At 57.9% G+C, this 17,479-nt stretch overlaps 1 protein-coding gene across 10 annotated transcripts; it reads left to right on the top strand.

Annotated features, from left to right (window-relative positions):
• The first annotated feature begins 625 nt into the window (after window positions 1–625).
• Window positions 626–16,561, top strand: LOC306641414 (uncharacterized protein C1orf159). Of its 10 annotated transcripts, none has more exons than XM_079106475.1 (12): window positions 629–725; window positions 6,787–6,930; window positions 7,628–7,752; window positions 8,005–8,101; window positions 10,095–10,170; window positions 11,904–11,999; window positions 12,292–12,357; window positions 13,698–13,832; window positions 14,535–14,560; window positions 14,654–14,684; window positions 14,890–14,993; window positions 15,967–16,561. In XM_079106475.1, the coding sequence occupies exons 4-12, from the start codon at window positions 8,030–8,032 to the stop codon at window positions 16,123–16,125; spliced, it is 765 nt and encodes a 254-aa protein (XP_078962601.1). In that variant the 5' UTR covers window positions 629–725; window positions 6,787–6,930; window positions 7,628–7,752; window positions 8,005–8,029; the 3' UTR covers window positions 16,126–16,561. The 10 variants fall into 10 exon arrangements, with proteins under 10 accessions (XP_078962604.1, XP_078962601.1, XP_078962605.1 ...); XM_079106479.1 differs by having other exon boundaries at window positions 7,975–8,101; window positions 14,890–14,980; XM_079106470.1 differs by having other exon boundaries at window positions 7,975–8,101.
• Window positions 16,562–17,479: the final 918 nt, after the last annotated feature.

The following is a 17,479-nucleotide window of genomic DNA, read 5'->3' as shown; positions in this document are numbered from 1 at the left end:
GCGCGGCGGAGGCACGTGCGCGCGCGGCAGCTCCACGCCCAGGCCCGCGTCCTCCACCCCCTCGGGCACTCCCGGCCTGCGTGTCCTTCCCTGGAGCTGCCCGCTGGGACAACCCCGCCCCGGGGAGCCGGAGCGCGCCGGGCAGCCGCGGCCAAGCCGCCGAGGTCTCCACCGTGGCGGGGGTGGGCGGCAAGGTGGCAGGGTTCAGTCAAAGCCTGCACGCGCGGACCTCGGCACGCCCCGTTGCGTGCCCCGGAGCTCGGCTCGGTGGCCCGCCGGAGCCAGGAAAAGGTCCCAAGGATGTGGCGCCTCGGCTGGCCGCCTTGGCTTCACGATTCCACGGGGCTTCCTCCAGGAATCGGAGAGCGGGCGGACCCCAGAGGCGGAGGCAGGAGGCGACGGCCGCTGGGGGCAAGTCTCCTAGCAACACCCACGACGGCCACCCGAGGATCCCGGGGAATTGTAGTCCTCCTCCAACTCCCGACACAGTCGTCCGGACTACATTTCCCACGGTACTTCGCGCTCATTCCCTCAGCCTCGCGAGAATTCTAGCCCGCTCCACCCGGCAGGCGGTCTCGCGTGGGCCGCCGGGAGTTGTAGTCTTCTACGGGAAGCCGCAACCGCCAGCGCCGGGGCCGGGTTGGAGGAGAGACTACAAGTCCCAGGGGGCGCGGCGCTGCTGTCCGCAGGGCGGGGGGTACGAAAGAGGAACTCGGGGGCGCTGGGTGAGTGAGGGACAGGGGCCAGAGGGGCGGCTGGATGGACAAAGGCCGGGACGTGGGGGTTGTTGCGGGTCGCCTGAGGCTCAGCGGACCGACCCCCTGTCCGGCGGTCCGCCTCCGCCTCGCCCGGGAACCGGGAGGGAGCGCGGTGGGCGCGCGGACGAACGCAGGGCCGGAGGGCTGCGCGGAGGCGCCCTGGAACCGGCAGGGCGCGGGTTCGGGGGAGGCGGGAGTGGCCCTCGGTCCCGGGGCCGCCCAGAATGCGGTCAGCGACTCGGGTCTCCAGCAGAGGCGGCCACGGCGCCGGAGCGGCGTTCACCGTGCAGCTTGGGCCGAGTGGTGTGGATGCGTCTCTTACCGCGTGTCGGCAAATGCCCCCAAAATCTTTTGGCTGAACTCTGAACTGCAGAGTCCTGCCGAATCTGAAGGCGTCCGACTCGGCCTCGTGGTTCCCGCCGTCTCTTAGTGCTGGACGCAGTAAACAGGCAAGGCCGAAGCGGGAGACGCGGCTTCTCGGTTTTGTTGGTGTTGTAGGGCTTCGTGGTGCTGAGGTTGAACCCTGGCCCCACGTGCGAAGCACCTGCCCTGCCGCCCAGCCCCGGCTCTTCCAGGTTTGAGCTGGGGAAACCTGGCAGCCGGTGCCGGCCCGAAGGCCCGGCCGCGGCGGCGCAGGCTGGGGAGGACGTTTCACAGTGCACCTCATTTTCCCGCTTTATTTCTTTAAGGGCCGCTGACCTGTAGTGTTGGGCCGGGGTTAATGACTACTTTATTTTTAGGAGCTCGTAGAAGGAAATGAGATCTGGATTGTCTTTTCCTGACACACACACATCCAGTTCCCAATATTCTTCCTGAAAGCCAAGTAAGCAAATGTCTTGCTTGTCACCTGAGCCATCTGGTCCACAGGAAGCATCCTTTCATGCCAAAGGCACCTCCCAGCCCCTCTCCCTGCATCATGGTGGTTCTCCATGCTAACTTGGATTTATCAGGTAGCTTGGTTAAAGAACGACCTCTCGCAATCATATCGTTGAGGTCTTGGCATCCTTAGGGTGGAGCCGTGTGGGTAGGCCCCAGATGGTCCAGCCCTGCAAGCGCAGGCACCTCAGTGAACCAGAATGTTCCCTTACAGCCCATCAGATGACTTGCAGCATCTGTTTTCTGTCAGATCATAAGATAGGATTTCAGATCTGGAGGGTAAGTTCTTTGGTTCTGGGCACTTCTTTCACGTGGCTTCTTTGCTTGCTGTGAAGATGACAGCAGTACCCAAGTGGTTGCCCTGGGGACCGATCACCTGTGCTGCATTCAGCATGGTCAGCACTGTGAGAACCAAGCTGACGGCCACCTGTCCCATGCCCTTTTCAGCTAGAGCTGTCTGGAACTGCACTTACTCTGTATGATCCCAGTTTACAGAGTTGTCCTGCCAATTCCCAGTCCCTTACTAATTGACCCAAACTAATTTGATCCACACAGTTAGCTTCCCGTGTTACTTATTTAAAGTCATGGTGGCCTGAGGGATTGCTTCATTGAAGCCAGTTCTAAGGAAAGTAAGGTTTGGGGAAAGACACATGGTACAATTTAAATTCTCACCAAATCTTTCATCACCTTGTAGAGATTCAGCTTTTTGGCAATAATGAGATTTTCAGAGTAGAAAGTGAACTGCACTTAGTCGTTCAGTTGTAATTTATGTCCAGCGAGATGCACAGATCTTGTGTCCAGTTCCATCTGTTCTGACAAGCACATCTACTCACTTACCCACACTGCTGTCAGATGTAGAACCTGTCTGTCATCCCTCGGGGTGCCTTCCGGGCCTTCCAGGACCTTGCCTCAGCAAGCCTTTGCGACCTGACCACTTCTGTAGTGTGATGAAGCCACACCCCACTGCTGCTGCCCCCCCCCCCCCCCCCAGCCGCATGCGTGCATTTCTGGTGTGACTGAAAATGTGTGTGATTCTGGACACATTTTTGTGGCATGTGTTTTTGTTTCTCTTGGAAGATGCCCAGGCGTGCTGCGCCATGACGGGGATGCAGTCCTGCTGCCCTGTGTCCCCACTGTCTGAGTCTGGTGGCCATCATTCACCTCCCCTGGTGTGATGGGGGCTTGCATTTTCCTTCCGTGTATTACCTGCACAGATGTCTGTTCTAAAGTGTCTGATGAGTCTTCAGCCTGTTTTTTTTTTTTTTTTTTTTTTTTCTCCTCTGAGGCACCTGGGATTCGAATCGCGGCCCTATTTCTTATTACTGAGTTGTAACAGTCCCTTATCTATTCTATATACGGGGCTTTTGTCAGGTCATATTTGTCTTGCAAATATCCCCCCTCCCCTTTTTTGTTGGTGCTGGGGATTGAACCCAGAGGTGCTTTACCACTGAGCTGTGCTCCAGTTATTTTTAACATTTTGAGGCAGAGCCTTACTAAATTGCCAAGGCTGGCCTCAAACTTGTGATCCTCCTGCCTTGGCCTCTGGAGTCCCATTCTTTGAACTGCCTATTCATGTTATCAATGGTATATTTACTTTTTTATTTGGGGACAGATTTAGACTTTATTTTGGAACAGACCCACTTGCCCTGAGATAAAGGCTTACCTGACCTCACTGCCAAGCTGTCCCGTCCCCACCTTGCATTTGGTTGTGTCTGCTCCGCGCTTGGCTGTGTCTCATTCGCTGTGTGGGGAACTCTTTTATGTTCTGAGGAGGCTTGGTGGGGTGTTCATAGGACATCCGTAGTTTGGGTTTGTCAGGTGGACTGACATGGTGAACTGTCCGGTCACTCGTGGTGACTGAAGGAGCACCACAGGTGATCAGGTGAGGTGCATCACGTTGCTTCAGGGCATCTCTGACGTCCACAGAACACCCCTGGCCTGGTGGAGGCAGTGTCTGCAGCTATCTGCTGCACAGTTGCTTCTTTCCCCTGTCCCTGAAGTCTCAGAGTCTGAGTTCCTGTCCAGCCCAAGCTGGGGATGCTGTCTGGGGTTCCTCTGTAAAGCACATCTCTTTCCTCACGTGTTTGTCCATCAGTCATGCATCGTTGCCAGTGTGGACGCACCACGCGCTGACTGGTTCACGCACTGTTGCCAGTGTGGACACACCGCGCTGACTGGTTCACGCACTGTTGCCAGTGTGGACGCACCGCGCGCTGACTGGTTCACGCACTGTTGCCAGTGTGGACGCACCGCGCGCTGACTGGTTCACGCACTGTTGCCAGTGTGGACGCACCACGCGCTGACTGGTTCACGCACTGTTGCCAGTGTGGACGCACTGTGCCCTGGTTCACGCACTGTTCCCAGTGTGGACGTACCACGCGCTGACTGGTTCACGCACTGTTGCCAGTGTGGACGCACCGCGCGCTGACTGGTTCACGCACTGTTGCCAGTGTGGACGCACCGCGCGCTGACTGGTTCACGCACTGTTGCCAGTGTGGGCGCACCGCGCGCTGACTGGTTCACGCACTGTTGCCAGTGTGGGCGCACCGCGCGCTGACTGGTTCACGCACTGTTGCCAGTGTGGACGTACCACGCGCTGACTGGTTCACGCACTGTTGCCAGTGTGGACGCACCGTGCCCTGGTTCACGCCCTGTTGCCAGTGTGGACGCACCACGCGCTGACTGGTTACTGGCCTGGCTGTGGTGCAGGGCCCTGCCATGTACTTCTGCTGTGTGGTCTCAGTGTTGGTGTTGGAGCATCTTCGTTTGGCTGCTGTGGCTCTGTTTTTATTTCTGAGCACTTTCTTCCTGTGCTGTAAGGCACTCTGGGCTCATGCTTATGTGCTTCCTACCCCAGCCCTGGGGTCAGCCACTCCTCCAGGGAGCCTTCATCTTAGGAAGTAGAGGCGGATCCAGGTGCTCCTTTTGCTTCTAGGACCTCCATGGACAGAACTTGCTGACAGATCTGATTGGGTGCATGTCTGACCTCTAACCTTGAACCTGCCGTTCCGCACTTGCTGCTCTAGGGTGAGACCCTGGTGCCTACCGGCTGCCACCCATTTCCTCCTTTGTTCAACCCCAGCATACAAGTGCAGAGCTCCTGGAAATTGTTCACATATCCCTCCAGCTCTGTAGGAAACAAATCACCAACTAGAGCACAGAGTGGTGTGAGTTACAGTGGGGATTTCCTTAGGCTCACACGTGAACAATTGTGTCATCTGCATTGGGACAGTTTTACTTCTCCTTTCAGATCTTTACTTACTTACTTATTTATTTATTTTACCAGGGATTGAACTGAAGGGCCCTTAACCACTAAACCATGTCCCCAGCCGGTTTTTGTTTTCTATTTTGAGACAGGGCCTCACTAAGTTTCTGAGCCTTTCTAATATTTATGGCTTTTATTTATTTCTTATTGTGTTGGCTGAAACCATCGGACAGTGATAAATCATGTAATGACCATATTAATAAAGGAGAAAAAGCATATGAGCACTCCAGTGAATGTTGAAAAAGCATCTGAGAATGTCTAAAACCCTTTCATGATGAAGAAAAAACCTCTTAGCAAACTCGGAATAGAGGGGAGCCTTGTGTGTGGTGAGAGCTTCTGTGGAGACCTAACTGGTGTTGCTCTCACAGTGAAAGATGTATCCCTCGAATCAAGCAGTAAGGTCAGAAAGGTAAAAAACGGTTGTTTCATCAGATCATAGAGGACAAGTAAAACTGCATTTGTGAGTGATGTGGTTATATAGAGGCCCTAAGAAATACTTTTAAAAAAATTGCTGAGAATAGTAAATAAAATCAGGAAGATCTTGGAAATAAAAGTTCATGTGTAGAATTAACTGTTCTGTTATATATTAGCAAACTATTGGAAAATGAATTCAGAAATTCTTTTCTGTTTACAATTATACCAAGAAATACAATATTTACTAATAAGTCTAATAGAAGGTATGGAAAATCTCTTCACTGAAAACCGTGGACTCCTGCTGTGGGAAGCTGAGGTGACTTGACATGGGGAGAGCACGTTTGGCGTGGACGGCTGGACGTGGCTCGATCGTCCTCCCTGTCAGAGCTCCTGCAAGCCTGTTCTGTAAACTGACAAGCTGATTCTCAGGCTTGGATATGCATGTGACCTAGAGCTGCCCACACTGTTGCCAAAAGCAGGTTCGTGTGGCCTGACCTCCCGCAGCTTCAGCCAGGGGTGGGCTGTGCAGTGTTATGATGCCTAAAGGGAGGGCAGTTGCCCCAGCACAGAGTCCAGGACGGCAAGGGGGGTGGTTAGAACGGGTTTACTGCAAGGCCAGGGAAAGACAGGAGGCAGAGAGAGGCAACCTGGAGAGCAGGGGCAGTGAAGGAGAGGGGGTCCAGCACCACTTAGCCACCCAAAGGCACAGACACCGCAGAACAACAGGACGCTTCCAAGCCCTTGTGCCATGTGACCGCAGCTAGACACAAAGCTTATGTGCCTGTGATCCCTTTGTGAGAAGTTCTAGAAAACGGATTTGTAGTGACAGCCTGTCAGTGGGCACCTGGGCCAAGGTGTGCAGGAGGAGGGGCCTGGAGGGCTGTGACCCAGGTGCTCTGCTGGTGTGTGGCACCACACACACAGGTCAGTCGCCAATGCCCCAGGTAGTCTGGTGTGAGTGTTCATGGTTGTGTGCCAGTTGAACCCCAATAAAGTTGACTAAGCAGATGCAGGTGTGACTGAAGTCTTGACTGGTTCCTTTTGTGACGACCTGACCCTGGCTACCTTTCCCAGAGAGTGAGCATAAGGTTCCCCGACACCAGTTTTCCGCAGGGCAGGGGGAGATGGTCTCTGTGGAGCACACATTAAACGGACAAAAAACTCACCATGAAGTGTGTGTTTTTATGGTGGGATTGCTGGGACTCTTCTAGAAGGCAAGCATCACTGTAGGCAGGAGGGGCTCTGGACCTGGCTTCATAGTAAACTGTCCTGTAGGCCTGACTGCTGCCTCTCACCCATGCCGTGTGGTTACTTTGCCAACAGACCTGGATGAATGTGGGATAAAGCAAATTGTAGGTCAGACACAAGCCCCTTCCTGGGCTGTGTGGACCCCAGTCCTCTCCCCAGGACCCCCAAGGGAGAACTCACCCACCACTCTGGGCCAGTCAGAAAGCGTCGTCCCTCATTCTGCAGCCTCAAGCGGGAACATCTTTGCATTCTTCCTGAGGACCGTGGAAAGGAAGTGCTGTGAAAAGATGTCCGTGGCGCCGAGGTGCCCCTGCGGCATGCTGCTCCCACCCTGCAGCTGCATTTAGCAAGTGTACAGTCTTCCTGGAGGTGACTTACCTGTGAAAACATATCCAGCAGCGTCTGGGCAGAATCACCCTGCGATGTAAATTTGTTAAGTAGTACAGATGACATCACTCGAGGCTGTGTGATGATCCCACCTTGTTCTCTCGTGTTAGAAATGTGAAGTGAAGCCAGGCCTGCTGACCTGGGATCCCAGCACCTGGGGAGGCTGAGGCAGGGGGAATCCCAAGTTCCAGGCCAGCCTCAGCAACTGAGTGAGTCTCAGTCTTAAAATAAAAAATAGAAAGGCCTGGGGGTGCAGCCCAGTAGCAAAGCATGTATATTCAGTCAACAATACCAAAAAGCAGAACAAGCAAACGTGGTGTGAGTACTAAGCCACATGGTGGTCAGGTGTCAAGTGTTAGGGCCCAGTGTTAGGGCGAAGTCTGCGATGTGTTTGGCCCCTGGATCCCTCCACCTAGGACTAAAAGTTTTTGAACTCTACCAAGTCTGCCTGCCCCAGGTACCTGGCTGCCCACAGGGAAAACATCTGGGTGACTTGAGAGGTCATTTGGTCCCTGAGACCAGAGGTGTGGTGACCTCGCAAGACACCAACCCAGTGAACCCACTGCAGAGAGATCAGGTCACCCCTCCGACCAGCTCTGGACGCACCTTGCTGGGGAAGTTGGGAGGTGGTCTTTACTGTGACCAACAGCAGGTCTCACCTGCTAGTCTTGATTCACAGGCCTTGGACCCTGGGCCTGCAGAGCACAACGGTCAGGCCCATGAACTCTGAGCCCCCTGGCCAAGCTTTCTACTGACCACCTGGGTGAGGAGCGGATGTCTGCAGCTCTTATTCTGGAGGGGCAGGTAAGGGTGCCCTGGACCGCACCCACGGGCCTCAAAAGGCAGGGACCTGTGCATTGCCCCTGCCTGCCACAGCCCACCCAGGCCGCCGGGCCCGCCCCTTTCTCCACGCTGCGGCCACGCCCACTGGTGTCGAAGCCCTTCCCCCTTCAGACCCGCTCCTTCCACAGCCCCACCCCTTCCCGCCACGGCCCCGCCTCCCTGCCATGTTCCTCTCTTTTCCAGCTTGTCGCCCCCGCACTGCCCTCTCTCCAGGCCCCTCTGTGCTCTGGCTCCTGGCATGGCGCTGCAGCGCTTTACGCTCCTGGCTGGCCTTCTGGTGGGAGTTGCCAGCAAATCCACAGAAAGCGAGGTTGGTGTTCCTGTCACGGGTCCAGGTGGCTTGCCATCCTCTAGGGAAGCAGTGGGCCCCTTCCCTAAATGGGGTCTCACCCTTTGACCTTAGGGGTCTTGGCACTCAGCCCTAGGGACGCTGATGGAGCTCCTTGATGAGGTCCAAGGGTCTTGTGCCTTGCAGAGGGCTGCAGACATGCCCCCCTGTGGTGGCTGTTCTGTCTTCTGTTCTACCTTCTGGACGTCTGCCAGACCTACTTGTTTCTTAGCCAGCACAGGGTCTCTGCAGATGCAGCCTGGAGCTGCCTGCCCACGTGCTGCTTGCTCAGGAGAGGGGCAGTGGCAGGCGGGGCATTGTGGCTCTCCCAAGCTGGTGGCCCTCCAGTGTGCTGAGTTTTGGTGTCTGGAAGGGCTGAGCCAGGGCCAGGTGGCAAGAGGGTGGGGCATCCATCGCTGACCCAGCCAAAGCTAGTGTGAGGGTACAGCTCTCCTGTGTGGCCTTGATGCTGCCCTGTGACCCTCATGCACCTCAGATGCCCCTCACTATTCACCAAGCTCGAGTCACAGGAAACAAAGACCCAACAGTGCAGTAGAGTCACACCTTGGGAAACGCCTACCCGAGGTCTGTCAGTGAAGACCGCACTCAGCATGTGTGCTGTGAGTGGGCGCCAGGGTGGGGCGTGAGTGCATTTCCCCTGGACCGCTGGCCTCTGGGACTGAGCTGCAAACTCCAGGGGCATGGGTGGAATCGAGGTGGGCATCAGTGAAGCATCCGCCCCGTGGGTATACACTGGTGGTGCCAAGCTCCAGCAGGACGCAGGGCAGGCCCTGGGCGCCAGCCCCCAGCACCTGTCCCGTTGCCGTCTAGAGGGGTGCTCTCTTTTCTCATACCAGTGTCAGTAGAACTGGCCCTGCAGTTTGCGGGGTGACTGATACCAATGGAGTGCCTGCCCGGCATGTCCCTGTGGCCCCGAAGGTGAGAGGGCGAGGCTGGGACAGCCCTGCCCCACCAGGGAGACACTGCAGAGGAGGGACAGCCTCCCTAGGGAGGTCTTGAGGGCTGGGGAGTGGAGGTCCCAGGAACGCACACCCACAGCCCTGGACGTCTCCCTAGGTGAGGCTGGACACCCTCCTGCCCCTGGTAGACGAGGTTTGCGGCTGAGACATGTGTCCTACCACAAGGGACAGATGGATAGAGAAAGCATTTAAATGTGCGTTTTAGTTACACAGAGCCTTTGTTAAGGAAATGGAGTCCCAAGGAAATGGGGCAGAGTCCGTGTGATTATGCTCAGGCCTGAGGAAGAGGGATGGCCCTGACCAAGTGTGCTTGGACGGAGGGTGTGATCTGATGGCCATGAACCGGGACCTAGCCAGGCCGGTTGGTTGAGATTTTTTGTGTATCTGCCTTTCCTCGGGCATGGGTAAGGCACTTCTCCCTTGGGGACCTCATGGTCTGCCTGAGGGACAGAGGGCAGGAAGAGGTCAGAGAGACCTGCTTTTGCGCTTTCTCCAATGCACAGTGAGTCTTGAGCCCAATCACCCCCAGGCTGCTATGCAGATGAGGCCCCCAGGGCCCTTCCTGCCTGGCCCTTGGGGTGAGGAGACAACTATGGAACATGTCTGGATAGGCTGGGGCCCCGAGCAGTTCATGTGGTCATCAAGTGTTTACTGACCACATGCCCTGCACAGCTCAGACAGTGCCTTTGAGGGCCATGGGGGAGAACGGGGCACTCTTGAGATGTGCCTGGTCAGTAGTTCCGTCCCCACCCTGCTGCATTGGGCCTCCTTGGGCTTTGGCTCATTCTGCCCTGCACTGATGTTTTCCCCGGGGGCTGCCCATAGTGGGGCTCCTGCAGGGGCAGGTGTGAGTCCTCACCTGCTTCTGGCCAGGAGGGCAAGGTGGGCACCTAATGCTGTCTCTAGAAGAGGCAGAGCTGTGGGCATCTCGTGCTCACGGGACTGGACCGACAGTGCTACCCTCTGCAGAACCTGCCTGCTTGTCTCCCCTCCAGGCCCAGCAGCCTGAGTGCTGTGTGGACGTGATGGACGCCAACACCACATGCCCAGGCACAGGCCTGTGTGGCCCAGGTGAGCTGCTTTGTTGCAAGCAGGCCCCTGACCAGCAGCCGAGCCACCAGCCCATGGTCGGCATGTGTCCCTGCCTGCCCCTCCTCAGCAGTGAGGACAGAGTGCCTGTGTGCTGCAGAGCCACAGCAAGGGGTGGAAGGGGCCATCTGAGCCCTCTTCCTGTGGTCATGGCTGGGGCAGGGAATTCTTGCAGGGAACTGTTCTGCAGAGGGCTGAGTGCACTGCAAGGAGGCCAGGTCGGGGAGTGGGACTCAGCTGCCCTTACCAAATGATCCAGGACACCTGGCAATGTCTGGAGGTTCTTGGCCTCCCAGGAGGCGGTCTGCCCTGTCATCTGGAAGTGGAGGCCAGGCTGCCCCTCAACACCACAGGCACTGCAGCCCAGTGTCAGAACGCTGGGTGAGCACCTGCACCACAGAAGGCCCTGGAGGCCAGAGGAGGGACTGTCCGGAGGCAGCTGGAAGCTGGAGATCAGGGCTGGTGGGAAAGTCAGCAGAAGGGGAGGACACAGATGAGAAGATGCTGGGCCAGCACCTCTCTTGTCCATCCTGTGGCAGGTCTTCATGGGAGAGGCAGCTGGTTGGGGTAGGTGCTGGTGCTGGCTGTGGTGGGCTTGGGGCTGGGGTGGCTCAGTGCTGTCCCTCATTTCAAGGGATAGGCCTTGGCACCCCTGTCCTGGGGTCCATGGTACCCACAAAAGAAAAATGCTGCTCACAGGCACCCCAGGACCCTGTCAGATGCCATAGAAGAAGGGCATGGCCAAGATACGGAGGCTGGGGTTGAGGGCTGAGGCTGGTGTAGGGTCCACCTGAGACTTGGGGGCAGGGTGTGGCTTCTGAGCATGAGAAGAGAAAGTGACCAAGGGCCTTGGTCCTCCACAGTACACCTCCATGAGGGACCTGTTCCTGCAGGAAGCAGAGGCCTGTTTTGTGATTCCACATCAGGGCAGGTGGCCTCCACCCAGGTAGAACTAAGCAGTTGGTCTCGGGTCCTGCACAGTGTGTTGACCAGAGTCACTGGAGCTGCCCTGTGCTGTTAGCCTGTCCACGGTGGTGATGTGTCTCTGTCATCTCACCGAGGCATTCATGATGAATGGCTTGTGGTTTAGCCCCAGATACAGCTCCATGCTCAGTGCAAGCTTTCAGTCAGTCTTTATGGACCCTCTGTCTCTCCAGCCCTAGTGTGAGTCAGATGCTGGGAAGAAGTACAGGGGTAAGACCCAGTCGCTGCCCTTACAGGAAGCTGGAGGACAGCCGCCCACATGCCGTTGACCAGCGGGGAGGCAGCTAAGCTGCGCCAGCACCTGGGCAGTGAGAGGGTGGGACTTCAGGTGGTGACAGTCTGAAATGGAAATTTGATCCTGTGGGGAGATCCTGGGGGGTGCAAGGGTGGGGCCCAGGGTGTGTGCAATGCCTGAGGCAGCAGCGTGGTGGCAGGGGGTGGAGGCTGGCCTCCAGTTCTCCAGAGCATGAGGCCACTGCACTGTTTATCTCAGATTCCCATCACCAGCCTCTGAACTGTCTGCTGAGGACAGGATGCAGCCTCCATGGGAACCTGGGGTGAGAGGGAGTGACGTACTTCCTGTGGAGTCAGAGCCTTTTGTTCCGCCCAAACTTCCTGTGCATGTTTTTGAGTGACAGTTGGTTTATAAAGTCAGAGATACAGAAAGGCTCCAGGAGACGGTGAGCCGGCCTGGGTTCTGCCTGGTTGAGAAATGCCCATCCTCTGAGCAGGCTGCTACAGGCGCTGGAACGCGGACGGGACCACCAGTTGCATCCGGTGCAGGAATGGGACGTTGCCGGGCTCTAACAGCTCTGAGTGCAGAAGCCGTATGTCTCCAGACTGCCCCCTCCGTGCCCTCCCAGCTCCTGGACTTCTCACATGGGGACACTCAAGGACAAGTTGCTGTCCTCGTCCCCACAGAGTGGGCCCCCCCTTGCCCCAGAGCCAATATCCACTGGCAAACAGCTCCTCGGAGTCCTCTCTCCTGAGTGCTCTGTCCACGGGGACAGCTGTGGGGCGAGGCTTTCTGGCGTCTGGTCTGGGATTCCCCTTCCGGCTTGTAGGGTCCTTGCTGGGGCCCCGGGCCTGGCGCAGGGCTCCTCTCTCTTCTCTTCACAGTTGCCGCATGGAGTGGGCAGTTCCCCGTGAACAGGAGCACAGGGCTGCCTGGACGGCCGCATTTTGGTAAGTCTGTCCACTCACCTGGCCAGAGCAGGCCTGGGGGTGGGGTCTCCTCAGAGCCATTGAAGCACAGACCCTGACTGCTGAGGGGCCACAGCAGCGTACCTCGGAGGTCAGGTCAGGCCATGGCCGTGCGCTCTGTGGCAGGAACCTGACCATGAGATAGGTTGGTGGAGGGGGTGCCACGGTCCCCACCGTCTCCAGGGCTGTTGTTAGTGGACGCCTTCGCTGCTGCACATTCTCGCTGGTCCTTGCCTCAGTCCATGGCTGCCGTGGCCCCTGTGGTCTCAGACCCCAGCAGTTCCCCTGGGGAGTGGGGACTGCCCATCCCAAGCAGCTTTTCCAGGGTGTAGGCGTCTAAGACTACAGGCACACTGGCCACCCAGAAATGCCTGCCACTGCACCTGAATGTCCCCAGGGAGTTCCTGCCCCTGTCTCTAGGTAGTCACCTCTCCCAGTCCTGCAGTCCACTGGAGTTGAGGACCCGGTCAGGCCAGTGGGAGCGTGCCCGGGCACAGCCGAGGAGGGTGGAACCAGGTGAGAGGGAATGACCTGGACAGGCTGGAGCTGGGAGAGGGCCCAGCACCCAGCAAAAGGGCACCACAGTCAGGGAGGGGACCCAGCTCCAGAGCAAGGTTCCTCCTTTGCTTGAGGTAACTGAGTTGCTGTGAGGGAACATCATCTCAGACCCTTATCCGGCAGCCCTGGGCTGCACCGGGGTCCTAGATCCTAGGCTCAGAGTTCTGTTCTGAGAGACTCAGCCCTTCCCAGAGATTTGAGCCTGGCCCTCCCCTCGCTGGAAAGTATGTATGAGCTCCAGGGTGGCCTCAGGTCCAGCACTGACCCAGACTGTGGAAGCCAGCAGCACAGAGCAGTGACCCTTAGGGAAGGGCCAGTTCAGACAGCTCATGGCCTCCTATAGCACAGGACCAGCTGGATGGCAAGGGCACCTGTGCCTCAGTGAAAAAGTAGCTTCCCCAGGCACCTAAAGCATGTCCTCCATTCCACGGTCACAGATAGTCCACAGTCCTTGGCCCTGAGCAGGCATAGTGGGCGAGGAGCAGCTGCCAGCTCCTGAGAGGTAAAGCACGGCAGAAGCACCCCTGAGGTTGAAGCTCTGACCCTGCACAGTTTAGGGGGACCCAGGGTCTGGGACTTCTGGAGCACCTCCCACCTCCCCGGGAAGGCTGGGCCCCTGTACATAGCCCTTGCTCCCTGGCTCTGGCTGCCTCTGTGAGGGCTCAGGTGTGTTCAGGAATATTGGCCTGGGGTTGGGCAAGGACCCTGGGCACCGGGCATGCCACAGCTCAGGCTGGCCACTGGAGCCACTGGTTTGCCTGCAGGGGGTCCCCACGTGGCAGCTTCCCTCTTCCTGGGGACGTTCTTCATCAGCGCGGGACTCATCCTCTCTGTGGCTGGGTTCTTCTACCTCAAGCGCTCCAGTAAGCTCCCCAGGGTCTTCTCCAGGAGAGACAAAGGTACTTCGCTCCTCCTGCTCGCACTCAGGGGCCTAGGTGGTTCCTGAAGGACCCCTCCCTGCCTACCCTCCACCAACACTTGGGTACCTTCTGGGGGCTACTGTAGCTTCAGTTCCTGAGAGTCCAAGGCTGGGCCTCTGCTGCTTAGGGTCTTTGGGCCTCTAGTCAAGACAGGTGGCTTGGAGTCGGCTCTGTGGGGTCCCAGCTCCCGCTCCTGCCCTCCCAGCATTTCTGCCTTCCAGGCCACCCCTGAAGCAGAGCGAACCCTGGGCGTGACCATCCCAGGTGGCCCAGGGAACCCCAGTGGAGGCACGCATGGTCCTAGGACTCACCTTGGGCTGATGGCCACTGCCTCACCTGCGGCACCTGTGGGAACCCAGAGGATGGAGGGGTCTCTGCCCCCCACATTCTGTTCTCTTTGGAGCCAGAGAAGCCACCCAAGGAGTGTGGCTTGTGTGTTCTCTGGGAAAGTGGGAGGGAGGAGTCTGGGAGGTGGCTCCTTCGGGGACGCTTGGGCAGCCTACACCAGGTGCAGGCCGTGAATGTAGCAGGCTGGCGACTGCCTGGGGGCACTGCTGGGCAGATTTGGAGGTGGGACCAGACCCATCCTGGATCCTGGGAAGACTCTGCCTGCCCCTGGACCTCAGGGGATGCAGGCAGCTGCTTGACCACAGGGTGACATGCTGCTGTCTTCTCCTGCAGCCCCAGCCCTGCAGCCTGGCGAAGTCGTAAGTAACCTGCACCCTCCCAGCTGAGCGTCCTGGGCTGCGTGTCCCATGCCAGGCTCCCGAGATCTCACTCTGCCTTCCTCTCCTTTCAAGGCTGCGATGATCCCCGCACCACAGTCCTCAGGTAAAGGCAGGTGACATCACCTGGGGTTTCTCATCTCTGGGCCAGTTTCCAAATGCCAGACCCTCTACAGGTTTGTCCTTAGACACACATGCACACCTCTTGGGGTCCTGAGGAGACCACTGCATGAGGCAGGGACAGGCGCTCAGCAGGCATCCCTGGTCCCCATCGATCTCTGTGGCTGTATGCTGTCCACCTTCCTCCTCAGGTATTGAGACTGAGAGAGGAGAACCCAGCACAGAGCCTGACCTTCCCCTGTACCCCCTCCAGCCCTGCTCAAGGCCAGCTCTGCTTGAAAGGTACAGGGAGCAGGTCAGCCCCTGGGCCTTGCCCTGCCAGGCACCCCCAAGCAGTTGTGACCCACTGTTAGAAGAGGTCACGTGCCCAGAGAAACCACCCCTGGCCCACAGTCATAGCCATGAGCCCGCAGCAGAATCACCCAGCCTCCCTCCCCAGGCCACATTCTTCCCACCGAGCAGAGGTCTTGTGGGACAGGCGCCTTCCTCTCCTCTGGGGCAGAGCAGGTCCTAGCTAAGGCTCAGCCTACCCTGTTTGGAGCAGCACTTGGCTCAGGTCTGAAGCAGCCTCATCCACAGCATCTGCAACAACACAGGTGCTTCCGGTGGCTGCCCCCATGGCAGAGCACACCCCAGCAGCCTGCACAGCAGGAGCTTTTCCTCTGACAGCTCTGGCATCTCGGAGTTAGAAATCAAGGGACCTCCTGCCTCCTCAGCTCCTGGGGCTCAGGTGTCTCTGAGTTTGTGGCCGCATCACCTCTGTCTTTGCCATGTCACGTCTCTCTTTTCTCTGCCTACCCCTGGGGAGGACACAGGCCATTGGATTCAGGGCCTGCCTGGTTGATTCAGGACAGCCTCATCCGAGGTCTGAGTCACGTCTGCACAGACCTGTTTCCTGATTGAGGTCACATTTGCAGGCTCTGTGGCTTCGGACATGGTCCTGTCTTTCAGGACACCATCCAGCCCCTGGAACTGCATAATGTCTGCATCTCAGTCTTAAGGGATAGCTGGGCCCTGATCCAGGACTGGGTGTGCTAGTCAGGTCTAACGGGAAACAGCTGAACTGGGCTCCCAGGAGTACCTGGCAGGAGGAACTGCCTCTTTGCACAAGTGGGAGCCTGTGGGAGCTCTAGGGGCAGGACTGTCTTGTCTCCTCCCTGGTCATGGTCAACAGGCCCCGTGCTGCCCCATATCTTCAGCTGCATCCCCTGCCTCCTCCGAACCTGTGTCTCTGGCTCTGACGCAGCTCATCTCTGACCCCGTTTCAGTGCGAAAGCCAAGATACGTCAGGCGTGAGCGGCCTCTGGACAGGGCCATGGACCCTTCTACCTTCTCCACAGCGGAGGCCCGTGTCAGCAATGTCTGACCTGGAAGCTGACCAAGACTCCACCACCTGCATCAGTGGAGGCCAGAGGACCCTTCAATGAGCCCAGCAGCCCCCTTGATGAGCCCTGCACACAAAGGGCCATGTCACCTGGGGTTTGGGACAGGCCGGACCTGGCTCCCAGTGAGTGACAGGCTGAGTGGGAACCCACCCACTGGTTCCTGGAGGTCCTCTTGCTCCACCCACACTGCTTGGTTTGACCAACCAGGAGCAGGCAGATGTGAGACTGGGGGCTCAGGAGCAAGGTGTGGGGTTCAGGCCCTGCAGGAGACATAGCAAAGTCCTAGTGGCCCCAGCTTGATCCACGTAGCCAAAACTTTTAGGGCCTGTGGGGGCCCCTAGACTGCTCTGCACCTTGAAAAACCAGGGGACGCTCTGCCCTCTAGAGTCCATGGCAGCAGGACCCCCTGCGATACCACCAGGCCCAGTGGACCCCACACAGCCCTCTAAGAGGAGCACGGCTGCAGCAGCATGTGGCTGTGGACAGGCCTCCAGGTTGTCCTGCTCCTGTGGTAGCTGGGAGGCCACAGCCACATCCCCAGGAGCTGCAGAGCTACGCCCTGGTGCCTGCTGATGTCTTGCTGTTTTTAAGCAGAAATTCATCAGGTGGAAAAGGCCCTGAGGCACTGCTATCCCAATCCCAGGCCTTGACCCCTGGGCATGACAGACTGGCCAGCAGATACCCAGGCTGGGCACCCACAGTGAAGTGTCCATCCACAGGGCCTCTACATCTAAACCCCACAGGTTTGCTGGGCCTGTGGAGGGCATGATGGCCAGCAGTACTTGCCTGGTGGTCCTGTCCCAGCTGCCCCAGGCCACCAGACACTGCCTGCACATGGCCAACCTGGCTGGGGGCACTAGCCAGATCTTCTTATAGAGGAGGCTTGATGGTGACCACCTCCTGCGTACTGGGCTCAATACTTAGTGGTCTCTCACAGGCCTCAGGTGTCCTGCTCACGTCTGGCCCACTTCGGGGGACCCAACCATGCTCTTGGCACTGTGATGCATCTCCTCATCTGTGAGTGGTGGACTCACTCCCTGAGGCTGGCCAGCCACTGGCCTAGCAGCAGAAGTGGGGAGCTGATCTGAAGCTGAGTCAAGTAAACCATTCAGAGCTTCTCCTTCCATGCCTCCTCAGGGTCCAAGGGTCATCTGTTCTTTTAAATGTGTGTGGGTGCCAGCCCCTCCCAGGCTGGTGCCACCCACCCTGCTGCCATATGCAGGGGACAGGGAGACAGCAGGGTCCTGGAGTGCTACCACCTGGTTCCTGGTCAGGGGCCTCAAATCATGGACCATGTGTGGCCTCTGCCAAGGGCCCATCCACTGAATTCAGCCCGTCAGCTTTCAGGGTACCCCCAGGACACAGCTTGCTCCAAAGTCCCCTGTTGGAGAGGCCC

The sequence above is a fragment of the Sciurus vulgaris genome, assembly GCF_902686455.1.
Source record: "Sciurus vulgaris genome assembly, chromosome: 1".
Taxonomy (NCBI): Eukaryota; Metazoa; Chordata; class Mammalia; order Rodentia; family Sciuridae; genus Sciurus; species Sciurus vulgaris.
The sequence above is the reverse complement of the archived record's forward strand: the minus strand, read 5'-3'. Positions and strand labels throughout refer to the sequence as shown.